Raw genomic sequence first — 22737 nt, forward strand, 5'->3', positions numbered from 1 at the left:
AATAGAATTATTTTTATCATTGGAAGGGTTCAAGAACAAGACCAAGAAAAAGAAGCAAACTGACAGGTTTCTCGTACCTAAAAAAGGGTTAAATAAACTAGCTGCTTCAATTTTTTTTTTTTTTAATGTCCTCGTTTTGGAGTTGAGGAATGGGTTTATATAGGACAAGATCATTTGCCATTTACTTGACCCAAACTTGGCCCAAATTTTTGTTCCTTTCTTCATAAATTAAATGGTTAGAATGTATTAATTTTCAATACATATCAACCTATTGACACCCTTTTAAAATTTCACATTTAATTACCATTCATCGGTTTTAATGAAAAGTCATGATTCATGCATTATTGAAAATTTGAAAATATATAATAATCAAAGTCATATAATTTATTAATAGAATATTAAAATTTTAATTTTTATGTGATCTATTAATAAAATATTAATTTTTTTAATTCTAATGATGAGATGTAATCTAGTTAACTCTAAAAAATAAAATAAAAAAATGTATATCTCTTTTTGTTTTTTATTCTTACCATGTTCATTTTCATGAAGTAGTAAATAATTCAATATGGTCATTTCTTCAATAGTTGAATACAATTTTGGTAGGAAATCTAAAGGGTAGCAACTAGCACCCATCATTAACATTTTTTTGTTAAAAAATAAATTACCTTCTTTTGAATTTGTTTCGTGTTAATTTGTGCGCATGAGTGGATAATAATTGTGAATTTAATGTATTACTTGGTCAACTAGGCTTATTTAGTATGAGTTATGCTACTTGTCCCATCAATTTTGTTTTAAAATTTTGTAATCTTTGACATAATATATAATTAATGGATAAATTCATAATACATAATTAATGGATAAATTCAAATGCGAAGTCCAATACATGGATAAATCAAGTAATTCATAACTGATCCTACACAAACTTTATTTTTGTTTTTTTAAACTAACTGTACAATTATGTGGGTAACCCTATAAATTACGTACAAGCCAGCAAAAGAAATTCCTCCCAAGAAACTATTTCTCTTTATAAAAAGCCAGGATGCCATTTTAGACCAACTGTGAAGCAGAAATCACTTTTAGCAAGAACCTGAATTGTGCTTGTAGTCCATAACATGGCTGTTGTTAAGTTTAGTAGTGTATCATTTAGCATCTCTTCAACATGGTAACCGCAGATGCTCCGCAAAAAGAAACTATGACCACCATAGAGCTTCTTGGCTACTAAAGAAGAATCACAACCAATTCAACCGATTCCAGTATGTCTGGCTGCTAGTCAAAACTTGTTTCACAAAAACCTGTGGAAGTTCTTAAAACCGAAAGAGCATCGACTTTGACAAATTAGTCAGGTTTGGTATACTCAAGCAGCATGTGCGGTGACCTATAAATCTTCACTAGGGTCCAGTAAAGGACCTCTTCGACTCCAAGCTCACCCTCTGCTCTTGCAGCATATATATCTTCGCAGATGGCTATCAACCTACATCAAACCCAGAGAAACAGATATCAATGAACTAATGCCTGAATGAAATAGTGTTTCATGCCTTCATCCTCGACCCTTCTTCTGTAAGTATGGAATTCTACCATCACATTTTCTTAGAAGGGCGCACCTTGATTTTGCCTCCCAAAAAAAAAAAAAAGATTACCTGTCACAAGAAGGCAGGTTTTCACACGGTATTCTCATTCTTAAGTCAGAGCATTGAAGCCTGATAAACCGGCCAACAGCAAGCACAAAAGTTATGTAGAGACCCCAAATACTGAACTTGCTTAGTGTGTCTCCAAGAATACCCTCTGATGTAGTATTGCAATATGAATAAGTATATTAAAGAAAATGATAATAACTTGCTATCAAAATAGAGATACAACATAAAAATGGTTTTCCAGAACTTACGGGGTGGTGTTTCTTCAGATACTATGATGGCCATAGGTCCTGTCAAACCACCGCAGCCCCTTACATCAGATGAATTGATATCATGGAAGGACCACCAGTCAAAAGCTGCACGATTGATAACAAGATCTGCACTTACTGAACTAGCTCCTGCAGTTACCTGTAGAATTTTTGGTTTGTGCCAAAAATAAATTATTAATGGTTACTATGAAAATCTAATCTTCATTATTACTTGATTAGTTGACTTTATCTATTTTAGTTAACTCTCTTATTTTTAGAATAATAAATGATTTCGATAATTACACCAAATTCATTAGATATTTTCCTATTATATGTAGAGAGTAAATTACTCGTTTAATTAGCTGTTTTAATGCATGAAAATCTTAAGTTTTGAGACTTAGAATATTCTATCTTTAGCCTATATATTTTCATGTAATTCTAGCATTGCAATAAGAAAAATATAGAAGAATAAAATAGTTTTATTCTAGAGTTTTCTTCATGGTACCAAAGCCAAGATTTTTTTCTATTGCCCTTTTCAAATTTGTCATGTAATAAGCTTCTTTCATCTTCACCTACATGTGATGGGAGCCAATTAAAATGGGTTATCTTACATCTAATGAATATCAAATATCATGTAGTCTTATATTCAAGCCCTTCTACTTACTGCCAATTGGTTTTAAATTGAATGCTTAACACAGAATCATTAGCTCTTAGGATATAATCTTGCACACATCTTAGCGTTGCCAATCATCTTCCCCAAGTCCAAATACTGAAATTCACACATATTTGAAAGAAATTTAGTAACACACTTAAGGTCTTTCATATTTGTCTCTTGTAAGTTTGCTTCTAGACAGTGAATTGCAACTTAAATTTGGGACAAATCGAACAGAATCAAGTGTTATCTTTTTGAAAATAATAACAGAATGTGTATTGATTACTTTTGAAAGTGAACTATCAGCAATTCGAACTGTGAAGTTTTCATGAGATGGGTTGTGTTTACTAAATATAGATGCATCCACAGTCATATGATCTAAAGCTTTTTAATTCATAATCCATGAATTTGACTTCCCTAGTTTTAAACATGAGGCACTTAGAAAATTACCTTTTATGGTAAAAAACATGTTCAAATAGGAGTGGTAATGTTCTGTAGTGATTGGAAAACGCTAGCTCCAAGATTAGAGGAAACCCCCGATGCCGAACTCTCCTTTCTACTGGTCATACTGGATTCCGAATGAAACTTTTCAAAGGTTCAAATCGTGCTTTGATACCATGTTAAGCATCCAACTTAAAACCAATTGACAGTAAGTGAAAAAGCTCAACTTGAATATAAGACTACAAAATATTTGATATTTATCCAAATTTTTTGTATTTCAAAAGGTTGTTTCCCTCATTATTCAATCAAAATCCTAACAACTTTCAATGTGAAGTCTGCCAACTATCCAAATATACTCATACCACATATCCTCATCAGCCTTACAAATCATCACATCCTTTTTCAATGATACACAATGACATTTTTGGTCCTCTAGAGTAAATAACATTATTGGCTCCATATGGTTTGTCACATTTATTGATGATTACACTAGTGTTACTTGGGTATTCCTTATGAAGAAAAAATCAAAAGTGGACCAACTATTCCAAAACTTCAACAATATAATCCAAACTCAATTCAAAACCAAAATCCAAGTGTCGAAAACCGACAATGGAAGAGAATACTACAATTCAATTCTTGGATCATATCTAATGAAGCATGGTATAATTTATCAAAGCTCATGTGTTGACACTTCTTAGTAGAATGGCATTATTGAAAGAAAGAATCGACATTTGTTGGAAGTTGCATGATCCCTCATGATGACTACCAATGTACCTAAGCATTTTTAGGGTGAGGCTGTTTTTACTACTACATATCTTATAAACAAAACGCCTTCTCGAGTCCTGAAATTTCAAAGCCCTTGCCAATTCCTCCTCGATTCCTATCCTCATCTTTGAATCATCTTGTCTATTAAAGTGTTTGGATGCACTGCATTTGTTCTTACCAATCAACAAAACCAAAGCAAATTAGATCCCAAATCCATCAAATGCATATTTATCGGATACTTCCCGAATAAAAAAGGATACAAGTGTTACTCACCAGTAACAAAGAAATTCTACCATTCCATGAATGTTAATTTTTTTTAAAATCAATCTTACTTTCCCAAAACTGCCATTCAGGGAGAGAATCCAATCACACGAGAATATTAGCTTTGGGAGGATCCTATTACCAAATCACCAAACATTTCTCAAACTCCCTTTCAAGTCCAAAACATCCAATCAAATCTTTCAAGCCTGAAGTCCACACAAGGAAAAACAAACAAAGAATTGATTGTCTATTCAAGAAGACAAAACTCAGAAGGATCTAGGAAAATGTACACCTTCAAAGCAAAACCAAGAATCTGAACCAATTCCAGAAATATTTGAAACCAACATAGGTAACACTCTTACTGAATCTGATTCAACTGAATTTTTTTACGATCTTAATCAACCGATTGCTATAAGGAAAGGTGTGAGATCATGTACTCAACACCTATAATCTGTAATGTGGTTTCTTATGAAGGTTTATCACCCGTTATCGGGCTTTTGTTACTACACTAAATAATATGCAGATTTCCAATAATATTCATGAAGCACTCATGCAACCAAAATGGAAGATAGCTGTTCTGGAAGAAATTAAGGCCCTAGAAAGAACAAAACATGGGAGATTTCAGAACTATCCAAAAGAAAAAATCCAGTTGGGTGCAAATGGACTTTTACTGTCAAGCACAATGCAGATGGAAGTATTAACAGATTCAAAGCTCGCCTTGTTGCAAAAAGATTTACTCAATCTTATGGTGTTGACTCTGATGAGACATTTGCTTCGGTTGCTAAACTTAATTCAATCCGGGTGTTATTATTATTGGCAACAAATCTAGATTAGCCACTCCACCAACTAGATATCAAAAATTCATTTCTTAATGGCAACCTAGAAGAAGAAGTTTACATGGAAATTCCTCCAAGATTCAAAAACTAGGACAATTCTGGCAAGGTATGTAAGCTTCAAAAATCTTTAAATGGTCTAAAACAATCCTCATGTGCATGGTTTGATAGACTAACAGAAGTGGTAAAGAAGTATGGTTTTTTAGAATGCCAGACCGATCGCACCATGTTTGTCAAACATTCACTTGAAGGAAAAATAGCCATTCTTCTTGTCTATGTGGATGACATTATTCTTACTAGAAACTATGTGAAAGAAATTAGCGACCTAAAGAACCTCCTAGCCAAAGAATTTGAAATCAAAGATTTGGGACACTTCAAATATTTTCTTGGCATGGAGGTAGCTCACTCAAGAAATGGCAACTCCGTTTCACAGTGCAAGTATGTCCTAGACTTACTAAAGAAAACCAGAATGCTTGGATGCAAACCTACTAACACCCCTATGGACACAATGAATAAGGTAGGAATGGAAGAAGGAAGTCCACTATCAGATAAGGGCAAATATCAAAGACTTGTAGGGAAACTCATCTACCTCTTTCATACAAGACTAGATATTGGTTTTTCAGTTAGCATGGTAAGCAAATTCATGAACAATCCAACCGAGAAACACTTAAGGGTTGTCTATCGAATCTTACAGTACATAAAGAAGAGTCTTGGCAAAGGGTTATTTCTTAAAAAGATATCATACCAAAATGTTGAAATTTACACTGATGCTGATTGGGCTAGATCCGTTATTGACCAAAGATCAACTACTGGTTATTGTACTTACGTGTGGGGAACTTTGGTTACTTGGCAAAGTAAGAAGCAATCTGTGGCAGCTAGAAGTAGCGCAAAAGTTGAGTTTAGAGCTATATCTCATGGTATATGTGAGGGAATTTGGCTGAAAATATTACCAAAGGAGTTAAAGCTCTCTGCAGAAGAATCCATGAAGATATTCTGCAACAACAAAGTTGCTATAAGTATAGTAAAGAATCCTATTCATCACGATAGGACTAAACATGTGGAGATTGATCATCACTTCATCAAAGAGAAGATAAAGGAAGGAATTGTTAGATAAATTTATACTTCCTCATGCCTTCAAACTGCAAACATACTCACTATGGCTCTCTCTCAAAATAACTTCGAGAATCTGAAGTCCAAGCTGGTCATGATTGACATCTACCACCCAGCTTGAGGAGGAGTGTGGAAATATAATCTTCATTATTACTTGATTAGTTGACTTTATCTATTTTAGTTAAGTCTCTTAATTTTAAAATAAGGAGTGATTTGGGTAATTACACCAAATCCATTAGATATTTTCCTATTATGTGTAGAGAGTAAATTACTCCTTTGATTAGTTGTTTTAATGCATGAAAATCTTGGGTTTTAAAAGTCTTTAGCCTATATATTTTCATGCAATTCTAGTATTATAATAAGAAAAATATAGAAGAATAAAATGGTTTTATTCTAGAGATTTCTTCAGTTACATAACTTTTATAACTATCTTTAATTTAGACAGTCATTTTCCTATTGACTAAAAGATCAATAGCTTAAAATGAAGTGATAAAGGATAGTAAATAACATTTTTACTAATAAGTGATTAGAGATGAAAAAATGTTAACAATGGAAAACAGAACTAAGGCTTTGCTTGGTAGGGTGGACAACAAATTGGAAAGATGGAAAATTGGAGGAGAAAAGTGAGAAGATGGAAACCATATTTTTCTTTCCATTGGTGTGCTTGAGGAAAGATGAAAAATTGGAGAAAAAACAATGATGACCAATATTGCAATTATGTAACGCTTACTCACCTTTTTCATTCTCTCATCCTATCTTTTTAATTTAGAATGATTTGCTTTTGTGAATGAGTGTTAAAAATGGTCATTGTTCTCATTTTCTTCTTCTCACTTTTCTCTCATACCAAGCACACCCAAAATTCATATTCTTACACTATTCCATCATCCCCTTTCCATCCTTCCATTTTTCCACTCTGTCAAGCACACACTAACTGATGTATCATAGAGGGAGGGAGGCGGAGAGAAACAAAAAAATGTCGTGTTTACCTCTTGCTCAAAAGTCCTGACTTCACCAGAACCGGTGACACGGAAGTATCTTGGATAAAGATTATATATCCTGAAGCTGTTTGTAGAACCATTGAGAACCTTTTGGACATCAGATCGTCCTGGAAGATCCTTAGACTCAAGAGGTTTCTCATATTTCACGACTTCCTTGCCCTTTGGTCGTTCCCTTGAAAGTAGCCAAGTAGAAGTGATACCCATGTCCATATCCCAGTCAAGGGACTGAATAAATCTTCTCTGAACGACATCAGGGACAAGCCATGAAATACTCGCATCAGCTTGGCAGCATATCAGTTGTATATCATTCTCATTGTAGGCGTCCAAATAATTAAAGGGATCAAGATTAACATCAGAATTGAGCTTATCCCATTGTAGCTTTTCACAAAGAGTTGTCTGATACAAGGTCAACCTTCCACCACCAGTACTAATATCTGCTTGAAAACTTGCATCTTTAATGGGGTTTGCAATATTTGTCGGATTGCCACTGCTGTACATCTGGCAGAACCAAACAAAATAAATTTTATTAACTGGTCAAGATATAGAATGCTTCTTTCACCTAATCACACGTAAAGATATACCTAGACATTCATGGTTGTGTATGACTTCTGGTAACAGCATTAATGATGCCAATAGGCACTATCAGTACAATAACAATGTCATTACTTTTGGCAAGACAAATGTAACATGTTATGTTGTCAACTTTAAGTTTAATATCACATAACACTTGTTTTACAATTTTAAACTACGACAGAACTCCTTGGATCATCAGCCAATACTTTACAAACTTCAAAGTAACGATATAAAGAACCCTGAGTGTATGAGATATACATAATACATTCAAGCAATGGAATCTAATTGTTACAGGGGAACCATGATCATAAATCCTAAGAAGAATTGTAAAGGAAAGGGACAGCTGGTCTTACGTATGATGATCTAGAATTACAAAAGGAACATAAATTTGATGGGTCGAATCAAAATATTAAAATTTCTTCACATTATACGTTTTCCTCATTGCCACATTAGCACATCCATAAATTATAAAATCCCATGGCTCTTTTCCATGTCCAGGCACAACAATATGAGAAATCAAGAAATTAGCAGTAAATATTACATCCAAGAACATGGAGTAATTTTATAATGCTTCATGCACAACATTGCTAACTTAAATGTTTGCTTTACATATTCAGTGGTGGTGGACACCTAGACCATGTGTAGACGTGACTCCCTATCCACAAAGAAAATTACGAAACAAAAACAGATCCTAGCAGACCAGGAATGAAAAGGCACAAGAAGTTGGCAATAATGAAATGGAATCCCTTCTGAGAAAAGTTTCTCAAATGCTTTCGATGTAGTAGGTACCATACATTGAAAAATATATTATGCAGATAGTACATCTGGTTATGAAGTCCCTTACCAGCATAGGAGCCCAGATAACACAAATTAATATAAAGAAAAGACATATTCCATTGCAGCACTTGGTCATTTTTGTTTGCTTCTCTCCTTGTTTGTGCTTAGCTCTATTCAACACTGCATCACATTTGACAAGGTACAGACTTGCATTTATGTCTTCCAGCTAAGAAAAAAGTTAAATGTCAGTTTCTAAAAATCAGCAAGAAAACACTCTAATCAAAGAATCCTTGCTCACTAAAGCTCAAAGCAACTATTCTTTATAAATAGATAATACAAAAATCTTTCTTGGAAAATATTAAGAAAAAAAGTTATCTTTGCATTTATCTTTTGTAGCACTGATATAGGAATGATGCCAAAGGATACATGTCAAGACTTCAAAAAAGAAATTCCTGATCTGACAGCCATAAATTTATAATTCATGAGCAATAAATGGCATACTTGCCTGCATTTTTAATAGATAAGGTCCTAGCAGTTGGCAGTGGTACTTTCTTTATTTTTCCAAATAACTTCCCCAAGTTCATGTTATCTACAAATTTTTTCTGTTTTATTTTTGAACGAGAAAGGGCAGGGTTGGGCTGGCAGAATTCACCAGTTGATTGTAGTAATAGTATATACTCAGTTGGATGAAGCCATGCAACAAGTTTTTGTTCTTAGTTGTACATTTTTTATTTTGCAGGAACAAAATCATAATTTTCTTCACGTCTAGATCCTTGAAGAATCAGGGCAACTTTTCCAGTTTAGTGTATGTTCTCCTGTCAAGTATCCTATCTATGGTAGAGGGTGCAACCTGAATATAAGAGCACAACAAACCCTTAATTTAACTGATGTGGGGTAAGAAAACTTACAAGTGAAACAAATGTACCAACCACCAGGAAAACAAAATACAAAGCAACAACATAGTGAATAGTAAATAAAAAATGGGGTATTACCTGACTTCGGGCATCCAACCTAACATGAAACATCTTCAAATGTTTATTTGCTTGTTTTATAGTTAGTTTACAGATTGATTCATAGCCCTAGCAAGACGATAAATAGCCCAAGGGTCTGCATAGATACTTATGTACCTTTTATAATTTACTAGCATTTTGATTAAAGAAACAATGACCTGTTGACTACTTTGGTTTATTGAAGGCATTTCTCTCTCTCTCACACACACATGCAAGTAGGCATCTTCATTATTCTTCAAATTAATCACAACCAAAACCTTATTTCCTCCTTAGTGTCTCCAAAAGCCAGTGTTGCAACCCTAGAAACTCTCCTCACATAGAGCCCCTAACCTAAGCTCACATACTTATGAAATAATCACTGTCCAGATTCTCCTGGAACCTAACTTCTGTTTCCAGAAACCAAAAAGATCCTAAACCTGGATGTTCCCCCCCCCCCCCCCTTTCTATTTCCTAAAGCTTAACCTGTTTCCTACCCTAAAATCACCAAGTTTCTTGAATATAAGCCACTATGAGCTACATTGTAAGAAATCCCAAGATCTGTCCTTGATCACATTTACTGCATAATTTCCAAAAGGACAGCCAACTGAAACAACTTAAATTTTAATGCAAAGCTAAAAAAATAATAGTAATAATAATAAAAAAACTCTGGACTTACTTTGAGCCAGTCATACATGGTCAAAGATGTTGTTGTGCATGACCAGTCGAGTACACATCGTAATTCATAAAGGAATGGTAGAGCCCGATAAAGTCTATAGCCTAAGTAATTAATTCGTGAAACCTCACTGGTCAAAAACTGCCGAAACAAGGTACTTTTATGAGGAATTCCATGCCGGATTTGTACAGCCTGAAGTGCTAGAGAAACTGCTTTAGCAAGAAATATAGCACGGAGTGCTAGCCGTCCGGCTTGCTGGTCAGAAGGTTTCATCTGCCAAGCATACTCTGTAATTGAATATGTGAAGAGAACGAGGTTGAAAAGGTAGAAAATAACTTTTCCTGTAGCGAATGAACAGAGATACAGTATGCGATCAACAACAATCAAGAAAAAGATGATCTGCATGAAAGAATTTGATCCAGTTAGGAATTAGATCACAGCACATCTAGGCCATAATAGCCCAAGACAGAATGCAAAGAAAAAGAAAACTAAGCCATGAGAAATACTCATGCAAGTTAAGGTGCTTAGAAGAGAAAGAAGAAATAGACTTACCATTAAGATAATCACAAACTCTATAGGAAATTGATCTTCTAGTTGATAAACATCAAGAAATTCACTGTTGTTCTTAATGACAGATTGGTAGAAAATTGCGACCAAGAAAAACACAGTCAGATCAGCAACAAATATGTATGCATACAGATCAAATTCCCTTTTTCCACCACCTATTACAGAGAGTATTTGGTACGGGAATCCTATCTCTTCAACAAACCCAGCATGCTGTGCCTTGAGAATTTCTTTTGCCACATCAGCTGCTGGGGTTAGTGACTTGTACCAATCAGCTGAGATACATCCTTTCAAAGAAGATGCATACACCACCTCAAAAACAATCAAAGCCACGTTTTCATTTTCTTGACTTCTTTCAATGCTTTGAACCTGAACCCTACTAGCAAATGGGCAATGACTAGGAATTTTTTCAGCACATCTCTCATCATGAACTAGCCTGAGCAGTTGGTTTATTCCAGACTCAACCCTTTCTGGCTGAATCCCATCCTCTGGCCACAAATGAACATCCATTGACACTTGAACAAAATAAGGAGGAGTTTCCGCTCCTTGTATTAATGATTTCCAGTACCAGCAGAAGCTTCTAATTAACAGTTTCACCATATTTATTACAAATTGGAGCAACTCCGATACCCTTTCACTCCAGCTATAGTTCACAAGAACCTCATTTCTATGAAGAGAACTCCTCCTATGGAAGTCAAAGTCAGTAAAGGGCATCCATTCTCCATCTTTTGCACTTATAGAGCTCTGTAAGAGGGTAAATAAGTAGACAAGAAATAGAGGCAACGAACTCACAACAAATGATGACTTGATTTCATGAGCAGGAAACCCTATTTCATAGAGTAGGTCTGAATTAATAGTCAATCCACAATGCTGGATTACAATTTGATACAGATACTGAAGCAAAATATAAACCTCTGTGTAAATCAACATAATAATCCAGAAGATATAAGTCGGGCCGGTATTCACACATAGAGCATACAAGAAAAGGGCTGCAAGATACACCATAGAAAGCAAACTGAAGTTCCATAGAAAGACAAGGAAAAACAAACAGTAGCACACAACATCATTATTAGACTGCATTTGGGACCATATATGGCATAAGATCCTCCCTAGCTGCAAACTCGTAGCATCGGAACTTTTATCAGATTGCAGAGAAGATGAACGGTTGAAACACATATTCTGCATCTTTTGGCTCTCCATCTCATCATATGCCTCATCCTCAACAGATGAGCGCTCATTCATTTCTGAATCTTCTGGTGCAATGTTCAAGAAATTCACAAGGTTATTAACTGCCTGATTTCCAATAGACTGTACCTGGGAAACACCATCACCTAGGAGGTGTACTGCAGAAATCAAAGGATTTTCCTTTATTTGGCTTTTCCTCCATCTCTCTACATCAAAAAATGCACTATCACCATCATGTTCAATTTCGGTGATCTCACAAGGTGCATATTCCATTGAATTCTTTGGAGATTCCACTACTTCAGGACTTTCTCCTTTCATATGAGCCTTATACGCATGTGCTTCAAGGGGGAATACTGAATCCTCTTTAATTATTTGCTCTTGCTTCCAAAGAGTGCCTTCCTCTTTGTCAGAAGGTCCAACATGCCTATTTGAAGCAAGAGAAGCACTCTTCCTCCTCCGTAGGCCTTCATCATCAGGAGACACATCAGGCAGAGTTGCAACTGAGTTCATGCTATGAAGCTGTATTTGCAAGTTAAGCATCTCGGATTTCATCTTCTCCACTTGCAAGTTGCGTTGATGTTTCTTCTCCTCAGATTCACGAATCTGTTGTAACTGTGCAGTTTTCCATGCAGCTTTTTTTTCCTGCTCGCGTACAATGGCACCAATTTGCTCTGCTTCGAGATATCGTGACACGTAATCAGACTCTGGGGAGGAAAACATATATGACTGAAGGGATACCAACATAAATATGATAATCTCAACAAGTGCAGATCTGGCAGTAATTCGAAACCCATAGTCATACTTGTAAAATCCAATGACTTCATATATGTAGTTCACAGTCTTGCACTTCCCAGAACTAAACTCCCCTACAAAAGGAGATTGATATGCAAGAGAAAGAACAATGACCACAAAGTTGTAGATACGCAAGAACTTGAATATTTTATTCTTCTTCTTGAGAATTTCAAGCCTCATCCGGAAGAAAACAAGAGCAAAAGCAAGATAACCAAGGTGCAGAATATCATACTCAAGAGTTCCAGTTATCAAAATCAATACAAGGACAAGGTCTAATAGATGGCAATAACAATAAAGCCTTATGTAGTCAAGAAAGGTCCACATGCTTTTGGTTTCAAAAGAGAGATCTCGCCAAACAAATGAATTTTTACGTTGAGACATCATTTGCCGATATGTTGATGACCCTGAGAAATCAGACAAGTGATCTGCACGGAGTTTGAAACAAGCCAGCAGAAAGACGAAAAAATAGCTGATAAGCATTCGAGGATCATCAATGATTAGTCCTGCAGGAAAAGGGGGTATGATTAGCAGATTTGTTTGAACTTTCTTTAAAATGCACATATACCAAAATTAAATAATGAATAGATAGAAAAACATGGACAATTGACAGGAATAACCCCAACTCTTCCAAGCTTAAGCGAGTTAAAGCTGAGTTAGAAATCAGTCTAAAAATTGTTCAAATGTCCATATCAAATATACCACACTTCATTTAGACAGAAAAAAAAAAAAAGGAAAAGACATGACCAAGTAGCATATAGGATCATGCTAATAAGAATCATTAAAATAAGTCAAATTTTCTTCTACCAGTCAAAAGCAAAGTATAAATTGTCCTGTGCTTATCTAGCCTATTGAAGGTGCAATTAATAGGCAGATTAAGAGAGCAATACCCAGCCAACAGCTCCTGCAATACTGAAAATATGAAGTTGAGCTTCTCCAGCAGTCATGGCAAAGTATTTCAGTCTGACTTGGTTTATGTTGATTCAGAGGAAACATTGTCTTCCAGATGGCAAAATACTCAAGGATGAGAATGGAAGCAAACAAGAAGACAAGCACTGGCCACAATTTACGTATAATCTGCCGACTCAAAAGAACGCAGACAGCAAGTAATGCAATATACAGCATAGAGATGGCATTCAACAAAGCAAAACTTGCGAGAAGCAAAGCAATCATGTTAATCTCAAGGCCATAAAGGTTAAACATGTTCTCTATCCAGAATTTCAAATATATTTTTAAGACAGCCTTCTGTGTTTCAAATCTCTCTTTCCTTAATGCCAGGATCCGCTTCTTGTTCCACTTATGACTCTCCTTGGTGCTTCCCCAGAAATATCCAAACGAAAATTTTCTCTCACTTCTAACCTCAGAGTCTCCTGCTTTGGAAGACACAGGATGAGGTGCTTGAGAAAAAGCGGGGCTCAAAGATGACCATGAATTGTTTGCTGCTCTTTCTTGTCTTATAGGTACTGCCCCAACACTAGAAGATGGCTTATCTTCCCTATTAGACATGAAGCCATCGGTGAAGGTATCCTCTGCTGACAAAAATAAAGGACAAGGCTCTTCCCACTTGCCTTTGTTTGAAAAAACGCTTGGCATATTATCCAACCAACGGAAGACGTTGTACTGAAGGGTGCATGCAGCAATTACCAGCACCTTTCCCCTCAAGCCCGATTCTATACCCCAAAATCCCAGCTCATATGAACGGAAACCCAAAAAGAGTGACAAATCAGAATGCTTTTGCCCTGGAAACATTCCAGCTTGTTTACCCCACATCTGAAAAAGATACTCTGTTGTCACCAGAAATCCTGTATAAACTAAGAATGATTTGGATGGGATCCGAGAAGCTTTGGGTAAAGTTGAACATAGGACAAGGCCAAGTAGATACAAGAATCCAAAAGCACAAATTGGAGACAAAGACGCATAGAATAAAGAGACAAACAGGACCTTCTGGCTGTGCCAAATCAGAACCCGCTTGGTAAAGCCAAGTACCCCAGAGTCTAAAGGATTGGGATAATCAGTCCTGTTGTACTTGCTCTGCCTCCTTTCATAGCTATAAAGTTGCATCACAATTAGAACTGCTAGAGATTGCCAAATATTATCCAACAATGAAGCTTCAGGCTCATATCCCAAATAAAAATGCAGATCTATAAACCCAGACAACCAAATCTTAAAGCTAGTAAAACTGCTTAGGCTATAGACAAAAATGAATACCATGATTGCATATGTTTTTAGTGGAAACCATAGGCGCCTTTTTGTTCTCTCAACAAGTTGTCTTCCAATAATCCAAACAAGGAGAAGGAAGATGTATCCGAATGATATATAGTTGGGTGTCACCATGTATACTGTAAGAAGAATGGTCAGCAAAGCAATGTAGGTTCCACATGATCTATATATCAACAAAAACTTCTGCCCAATTTCACTAAGGAATGACGCTATCCTTCTCTCTGAAATTACATAAAACAAGTAAGTATACAATGCTGTCAAAATAGAGCAATGCAGCTAGAAGTGGTAATGGGAATATTGGTAGACAAATCAGTAACAGCAACAACACATTATTATAATGAAAAAAATGGCTTAGATACAGCTAACATTGAAGACTCCTAAAATGTCCAATTTCATGAGAAAGCAGTCATCTCATAGAGGATGAAGATCAGGCTAAGAACCAGCTACAAAATAATCTAAAAGCATTCCCTATCATGTTTAGATCATAAAACCTGCACATAATACTGGGATAATACCAACTTGTCCTAGTTTTGGTTTGCTATAATCTTTGAATGAATTGTAGAGCAAGCAATCTATCAAGTAAATAGCTCTCCATCCAGAGTATAATTCCAGACATATAAAAAAAAGGTCAATCTTACTACTAAGTTTGTGACACATCATGAACATGACATTCCTACCTTCATTTCAAATAAGATAACATAAAGGACTACCTATTAAAATTCTTTTAGCATTTGCAACTAATATTGGAAAATGAACCCTTTTTGTAGGTCTTTGCATTTTCAATTATTACAGTCAAATTTGGACAGAAATTTTCACATGCAAAAAAGAGATTATACCATAAGAAGGATTATCATGGCTGTAGGATGTGTTTCGAGATGCATATACTGACAAGAGGACAGATTTGTTCAGACCAGCTCTCAAGATACTAAAACCAACAGGAGGGCTAGGGGTGTGCTGCACAATTGCTGAGAATGAAAATAGCATCTCAAACCCATGGTTATGAATTGAACAGAAGCAAGCAAGCAAAGCTATTTCTAGAAAGTTCCAAGAGCTGTGATGTTTAAGAAGACCTGCATCAATTCAGAGAAGATTGTTTAGTTCATTTCTCTTTCCTGGGCAAGAGTTTCATCTTAAGTCAAAAGAAAAAGCCCTTATGAAAGTTAATTGATAGCCATAATCATGTCTAATAAATCAAATTAAATGACCTAAAACAAATGCATACCTAACTGTGATATGATTTCCAAAATTAAAGAGCCTTTTTGCTCCAAAGCATTAGAGATCACATCAATTTGAAGAAGGTACAACGATGCAAAGTGAGCTTCACAAAGAAGAATCAGAGACTGGCGTATCTTTCTGCTGATGTTGTGGCCCAAAAGATAGATCAAAAAGAAAACCACTGAAGCAGGGGTAAGAACATAAAGCCAATTAGAAAGTGCCCTGGACAAACTCACAGTAATAATACCACTTTTCAATTGCTTATGTGAATCGTATAAGAACATTGGACAAAATGTCTTATGCTAAAAGTCAATTTATAACTTAATTACGAACTAGAACAGACAAGATTTAATAAAACATACTATATACAGCATGGATGAATCCAGGTTTCATTGCTATGATAAATATCAGTGCAAGCATGATAGCTCGAGAACATTTGCGCAGTCCCCATGCAATTGTAGCCACAATGAACACCTTGGTCTCTCCATCCACTGTAAATAATGGACATGAGAAAGTGATTATATAGATTAAAGTATAACTGCCACCCTTTTTGTATCCATAAATAATCAAAACATAGATAAGAAAGAAGCAGGAAGTAGTCCAAAGACCATGCCAGAGTAGTAGATACAATGAAATAAAACCTGAGAAAATAATGTGTTTTATGTGCTGTCAGGAAGCAAAAACATCAAAAGAAAATTTTTAGTGATATCTTAAACAAAAAGGTAACAATCCTTCAAGCTCACTGTTGTAAAATAGAAATCTCACTCCATAAATGCACAACTTTAGAAATATTCCCTTGCTGAGGAACTGTAAAGATATATTCAGAAGCCAACCTAACAATGGTCCTCAAAATGCAGATGCCAAAAAAGAATTAGATAGCACTCATAATATAGGATTTCATACCTTCCACAGCAGACTTGTTGTTTGATGATGGTGCATCCTCATCAGATAAGTAGAGGAAAACAGAATTATTTACAAGATTACCCAAAGCAACCAAAATTCCGAGACAAAATTGTGCAAGCAAAAAAAATCCAGGTATGGGATAATGCCAAAATCCAACCATCTCCCAGATTTCCATATCCTGAATGTGTCCAAAAAACAGAAGAAAAAAGAAATTTGAACATTTAAATTTATGATAACGAAGAATTTGCAAACCTCCAAAAGAGATGAGTACCTTCCCAAAATTCCTATTCAAGAATGCAAATGCCACATTGAATATATAGGTGCTAACAGCCCACAAGAGAATGAAAACAAGGAGGAGCCCATTTAACCGGTGCAAACAGAACAGGGAAGGAAAGGCATACACAACGTAGCCAACATATGCAAGTAGCCCAAAAGCACATATACTTGCAAAATGAAAACTCCAAAAGGAAAGAGCAAACAAGGATACCTGTCAAAATTTTCCAGTGACAATTAAAATATAAACCTTGATATTGATAAAATTAAATAAAGACCTATGAGGGAATAGCGAAATCTAATAAAAGGTAGTGATCATACTGGAAAACCATAAGTGAAAAAATTGATGGTGAAAGTCCGGAAAGCTGCCCCTCGCAGTAAAACATTGGTGTGCCTTACACCAGATCTGGAGAATTAGAATTAACACATTAAGGAACTCAAAACAACCCATCCTTTAAAGCTTTTTTTTTTTTTTTTGAAAAAGAAAAGCAGAAGCACAAATGACGCATGAACATCTTGTGCAGTGTAGTTTATCAGATCCAAAACAAACATGTTGATGAAAAAACAGTTTATAAAGCTAGCAGAAAAGAAAAATGTGAATTAAAATGAGTACTGGTAATTCAAATAATTCAAAAGGATTGTTTCTGATTCTGCAAAATATAATTGTGGAAAGTAGCCAATTCATAATTTTGAATCAGACAATTTATTCTTTTTTATCTTGGTATCCTCTTACTACCGCATCTTCTTTACAGAACAACTCTATTAAACATAGAAAAACTTCCTCAAAATAGTAAAGCATAGGTAAACACCTTTAGGTTAGGAAAAAGAGAAAATTTCCAGAATAGATACAGATGCAAGAAATGGTTATTTGAATTAATAAGCTACTTCTAGATTATAAATGCAAGAAATGGACTAAATCTATGAATAAATCAAGTACCATTGAGTTTGAAATTTAATAGTGTATTGATAAATATTTTCCCTCTTTAAGAATTCAAAGCAGATAACACTGGAAGAATCAGGTATAACATAAAAAAAGTATGTTACCTTGATTCACGAATGAAGAATGAATGCTTTGAGGGAAGTAGTTGCTCTGTCAAGTTACTTTCTTGCATGGACATGATGAAATCCATTTCCTCCAAATCACATTTGACATAGGATAGCTGCACTAAAGTAAAAATATTTAAATAGCAAGACCAAAAAACAGCACATAAATAAAGAAGATATTTTCAACAGTTAGCATAACTATGTCGTACAAGTAATCCAAAAACTTCACAGTTAGCATCTCTATATAATTATTAGGCAAAACTTAACCTGCCAACGGTAAAGAAATTCACAACAGAACATGTATTATGCACATGCATGGAGCTGCACTAATCTTGTCCTCAGTTATATTATCTCTTTATAATCATAAGTTAACTTATCAAAAACTATTATGAACATATACTATAAATATGTGGTCTCAGACCAGGAAGCTCTCAAATTTTCCAAGTGCAATTTTACCAAGTAAATTGAATTAACATTGCATCCAGAATGCCAACAATGTCATCCAAACTTCAAAGTCTACTTTGCAACTGAATAATTCATATCAATGTGGGGAAATTTAAAGAACTTCAAACCATCTTAAAATTTTAAGATCAGGAAAGACTAAATTAGAAGGACAAATGTCAGACACTTGATAGACTAAAATGAAGTGAATTGCAGAATCTAATATTCTAGGAAGAAGGAAGCGTGTTTTGCACTTCAAGGTTCAGCTAGAATCTTTAAACAGAATCAAATCTATAGTAATACAACTAGTACATACCATGATGTAAAAAAGCACGAGAGAAACAGCGGAGCAAATCTCAGGCCACTCAGATGTTGAAGATATTTTGAATAGACCAACAAAATCAGCTATCCTCTGTAACATATTTGAGAACTCTATAGGGAGCTGATATACATAAAGCAAGACAATGTTGAAGCCTGCATAAAGCTGGAGAGCCTTCCACAACCTTGAGAAGAAAGTACCAGAACATAAGCTACTAAAGGTATTAACAAATGGTAAAAACAAATTCAAAGATAAAGAAAGGGAAATAGAACAAAGGTCAGTGATGTACAAAGAGTCACAAGGCAATCACCTGAATAATCCTAGAAAATTGCTTGTCAAAGACCAATCCACTAGCCCAACACAGCTACCAATAAAAAATGGCAGAGAAACCCATGAGGGATGGCTAATTCCCACAACCAGCTGAATAGCAGGTAGAAGCAAACAGGAAGCAACTCTAAGATGGGAACCTTTCATGAAGCAAACCATGGAAACAATTCTATATCAGTTTCAATTTAAATTTAAATATGCGGGATTATAAACAAAACTAAAATAAAAACTCTACTGTAATTTAAGTTCAGAAACTGAAGCAAAATAAAGATTAAGAACGAAATGCTTCAAGATAGTTTAAACTTTTCTTTCTTTTTCCTTAGTGTAAGAGACTGACACAAGTACCAATTCCTTCACAACAGAGAAGACTTAATGGGCATCGAGATTATATGTAAAAGGTACAATGTTGACTAGAATTCAGTTAAGCAACACAATGATTTCAGTTGACTAACCCATGAAATAGCAGCCTGTCAGGCAGACACATTGTTATATATTATTAATTCATTCTGCACATACATTATCAATTTGTCAGAAATACAACTCATAGTTACAGCAGAGCTGTAATGCATAAAATACCAAGCACCTTTGCTCACAGAAAACTCAAGATGTAATTTTATTACTACTGGACTAGAATGACAAGAACCTTACATCTGACAAGATCATATGAGGCAAAATATTGACTTAGAAGTTCTAGTAGCTAATTGATAAGCTTTCAAGTAGGCTACAGAGCTCAGTAATTTCACCTGAAGTTCATAAGGACCAAAAGAGCAGAAGAAAAATATTCCAAAGATCACAAAAATATACTATCATGGATCCCGAACGAAAAGAAGATAACAACAAGACTTCACAACTGCTTTAGAAGGGCGCAATTGAGGGGAGGGGTGTTGAACATGATTGAATCATTTAACAAAATCATATCCTCTGCATGCAATGATAGAACCATAAAACATGCATATTGGTTTGGTAAATGGGTCCTTTTTTGGGGCAGGGAGAGTACATAGTGCAACAATGAAATAATTAGAACAATAAGGAAATACTTACAAACCTAAACGTTCAAGAGCTGTTAAGAAATGACCCCAACAAGAATATCGCCATGGAACAAGACCAAACCTGTTCCCATGTATATCAAGCAAAGCAACGAATACCACTAGTAGTTGTATGACCAAGAAATAAATCAAAATAGGAGATTTCCAAGACTGGATTCTGCAGAAGCATAAGCAAAGAGACAAATCGTCAAAATATGCAGATGCACTGAAGGGACAAAAGAATTAGAGAAAACCAAATATATTCTTACATCATAAAACCAATTAGCTTCATCCACCAAGCCTCGCCTGCACTCTGTTTATAACCTTCAATGGCCCATATAACAAGATACACAGCTTGTGAAAGAAAAAAAAGTATGGAAAAGATGATAATGGGCCAGAGTAACAAATATTTCCTCCGGAAACGAAATCCTACAAGAAAATAATCCTATGTTACTTTATAAGAAATGATAACAACTTCAAATGAAGCATTAAAGGAATAAGAATCACAGACAGAAGTTAAACTTCTAAAGTGCAAGATGTCCAGAAAATATCTCAAACCCCTTTTCTAGTTTTCTTAAATATAAAAAATAAAGACTGGGGATTATTTTGGCATTAAAGACTGCTGCCATTGAAACTACAATTAAGCACTTTGTAAAGTTCATTAGATATACACTTCACCTAAGTATAAAGCACCAACCGGCATAAAATCTAAAGTAAAATTGTCAAACATGTATGACCCTGCTGAATTATGGAATATTAGAACTAAAGAAAGGCAAAGATAAAGCAAAATTTTACCAGCAAATGTTCATTGCTTACCTATTGTTGGCGCAGTATGTTGAATGAGAAGGAAAGCTATCAAATCAACAAGAGATATCAAACTCCAATTGATCAATGCAGCTTCAAGAAAGGAAAAACAGGTAAAAACCATTAATTACTTCGATGGCAGTGCACATATGTATTTGTATATGCATATGCACAAAATTGTATTGAAGTTTTTAAACAGTAACTCATAAAAGAATATAATGATAATCTCAATATTAGGTGAAGATATTTCTCTCTGTTAGTCCTCTACAGAGATCTTTATTTCTCTTAGTCTCTATTTACTGTTCTTTCAACTACTGTTAATTAAAATGAACTCTCTATGGTACGTTGCTTAAAACCAGGCCTCAAGGTCCATTACAAACCAACCTGTACCTAACCAAGAAGAGTACCAATGGAATTTTTACATTTCAACTGATTAAATTTTAACTAATAAAACACTTCTACACTTGTTACCTTTTCAGGATCCAAAGTGAAGAAAATCAATTAATAACTAATATGCAGAATAGTTAGAAAGACTGCGTGATGTCCCGTGTCACAAGCTAATTTTAAACTAGGTTCAAACTATCCAGGAATTAGATTTTGCCAGCCTTAAAAACTAGAAACCTATATATTTGATACTGGTCTAATTCAAGATAGACTTATTTTAAAACAGAAGTGAATATCCAAACAACGGATGAAATGAATTGAACAGGTCGCACGTAAATAACGAAAAGACTAGCGTTCTCCATATGAACTCGTGAGCAGGAAACAAATTTTAGGATACAAGGTTCCTCACTCTTAATACCAGCTTGGATAATTTAAAAGGTGGTTTAGACTCTCCTCAACTTCCTAGCACATCCCTCTGGCATTCGAGTTTAGTTATTTACCCATGGAACAGCGTTCAAGAATGAAAACTTATGCGCAGACAACTAAATTATACTGATAAACATCTGCACTCATAAACATAGCTCACATAATGGATAGATAAAGTGATTCCAACACAAAACCAACACTACAAAATGAATTGCTGTTAAAGAGAGAGAGAGAGAGAGAGAACATGGAACAAAAAAGAAATTTTCAGTCTCTTATATACAAACTATAAGGAAAAAGATTAAAAAAATATAGGAAATTAAGTAATGAGAATAAGTACCAAAACATACCCGTTAGAAGCAGCAGAGGCAAGACAAACCCAGCAAGAAAATTCCCCATCAGATTAGCTCTTTAATACCACCGAAACCAGATCACTTCAGAACAAAGACAAAATCTGTTCATAGGTTTTCAGTTTCCATTAAAATCTATGAAAACCCATTTCACGTCAAATCAAAAATTTCATCCAAACGAATAGAAAGAAGGAATTTTGAATTGAAACCCCTCCAAGAAAGTTCGGGTCATGTGCTTTTGCGGTGTGGGGGAAAGCAAATGAAAGAATAAAGGGCATAAACGGAACTTAGTTAACGGGGTTTTCTAGCATTATGGATAAAATCGAATCATCAAAAATTCAAAATCTTATGTCCTTAAAAATGTAAAGAGGAAAACTAAATAGGTGGGTATATATTTATGAATTAAAATGATTTTCTTATGCCCTAAAGCTTTATAATTACGGGAAGCTACTAACATCCAACTAACGGTCCAAACAGCAAGTCTCGCATGTAATACGTGGAAATATCAGGTATTTGGAAG

At 35.0% G+C, this 22737-nt stretch overlaps 1 protein-coding gene across 11 annotated transcripts; it reads right to left on the reverse strand.

The window, feature by feature from the left end:
• Positions 1-821: 821 nt before the first annotated feature.
• On the reverse strand, positions 822-22644 carry LOC111305159 (piezo-type mechanosensitive ion channel component). 11 transcript variants are annotated; one of them, XR_016331676.1, is made up of 22 exons: positions 22218-22632; positions 21073-21153; positions 20526-20685; positions 20277-20434; positions 19215-19371; positions 18902-19088; positions 18145-18260; positions 17422-17506; positions 17099-17314; positions 16828-17005; positions 16287-16415; positions 15932-16105; positions 15546-15779; positions 13380-14930; positions 10504-12995; positions 9955-10350; positions 8357-8515; positions 6928-7437; positions 2982-3099; positions 1883-2039; positions 1638-1782; positions 822-1471 (listed from the first exon to the last, which is right to left on the reverse strand). XR_016331676.1 is itself a non-coding variant. In XM_089751010.1 (22 exons), exons 1-21 carry the CDS (start codon positions 22264-22266, stop codon positions 3003-3005), a joined length of 7221 nt encoding a protein of 2406 aa, XP_089607136.1. In that variant the 5' UTR covers positions 22267-22633; the 3' UTR covers positions 1904-2039; positions 2982-3002. The 11 variants fall into 11 exon arrangements, 10 of the variants coding, with proteins under 10 accessions (XP_022758136.2, XP_022758137.2, XP_022758138.2 ...); XM_089751010.1 differs by lacking the exons at positions 822-1471; positions 1638-1782 and adding exons at positions 5658-5706; positions 5782-5824 and having other exon boundaries at positions 1904-2039; positions 22218-22633; XM_022902401.2 differs by lacking the exon at positions 2982-3099 and having other exon boundaries at positions 22218-22622.
• Between the last annotated feature and the right edge of the window lie 93 nt (positions 22645-22737).

Source organism: Durio zibethinus, chromosome 21 (genome assembly GCF_047325235.1).
Source record: "Durio zibethinus cultivar Kanyao isolate XHJ-2024 chromosome 21, ASM4732523v1, whole genome shotgun sequence".
Taxonomy (NCBI): Eukaryota; Viridiplantae; Streptophyta; class Magnoliopsida; order Malvales; family Malvaceae; genus Durio; species Durio zibethinus.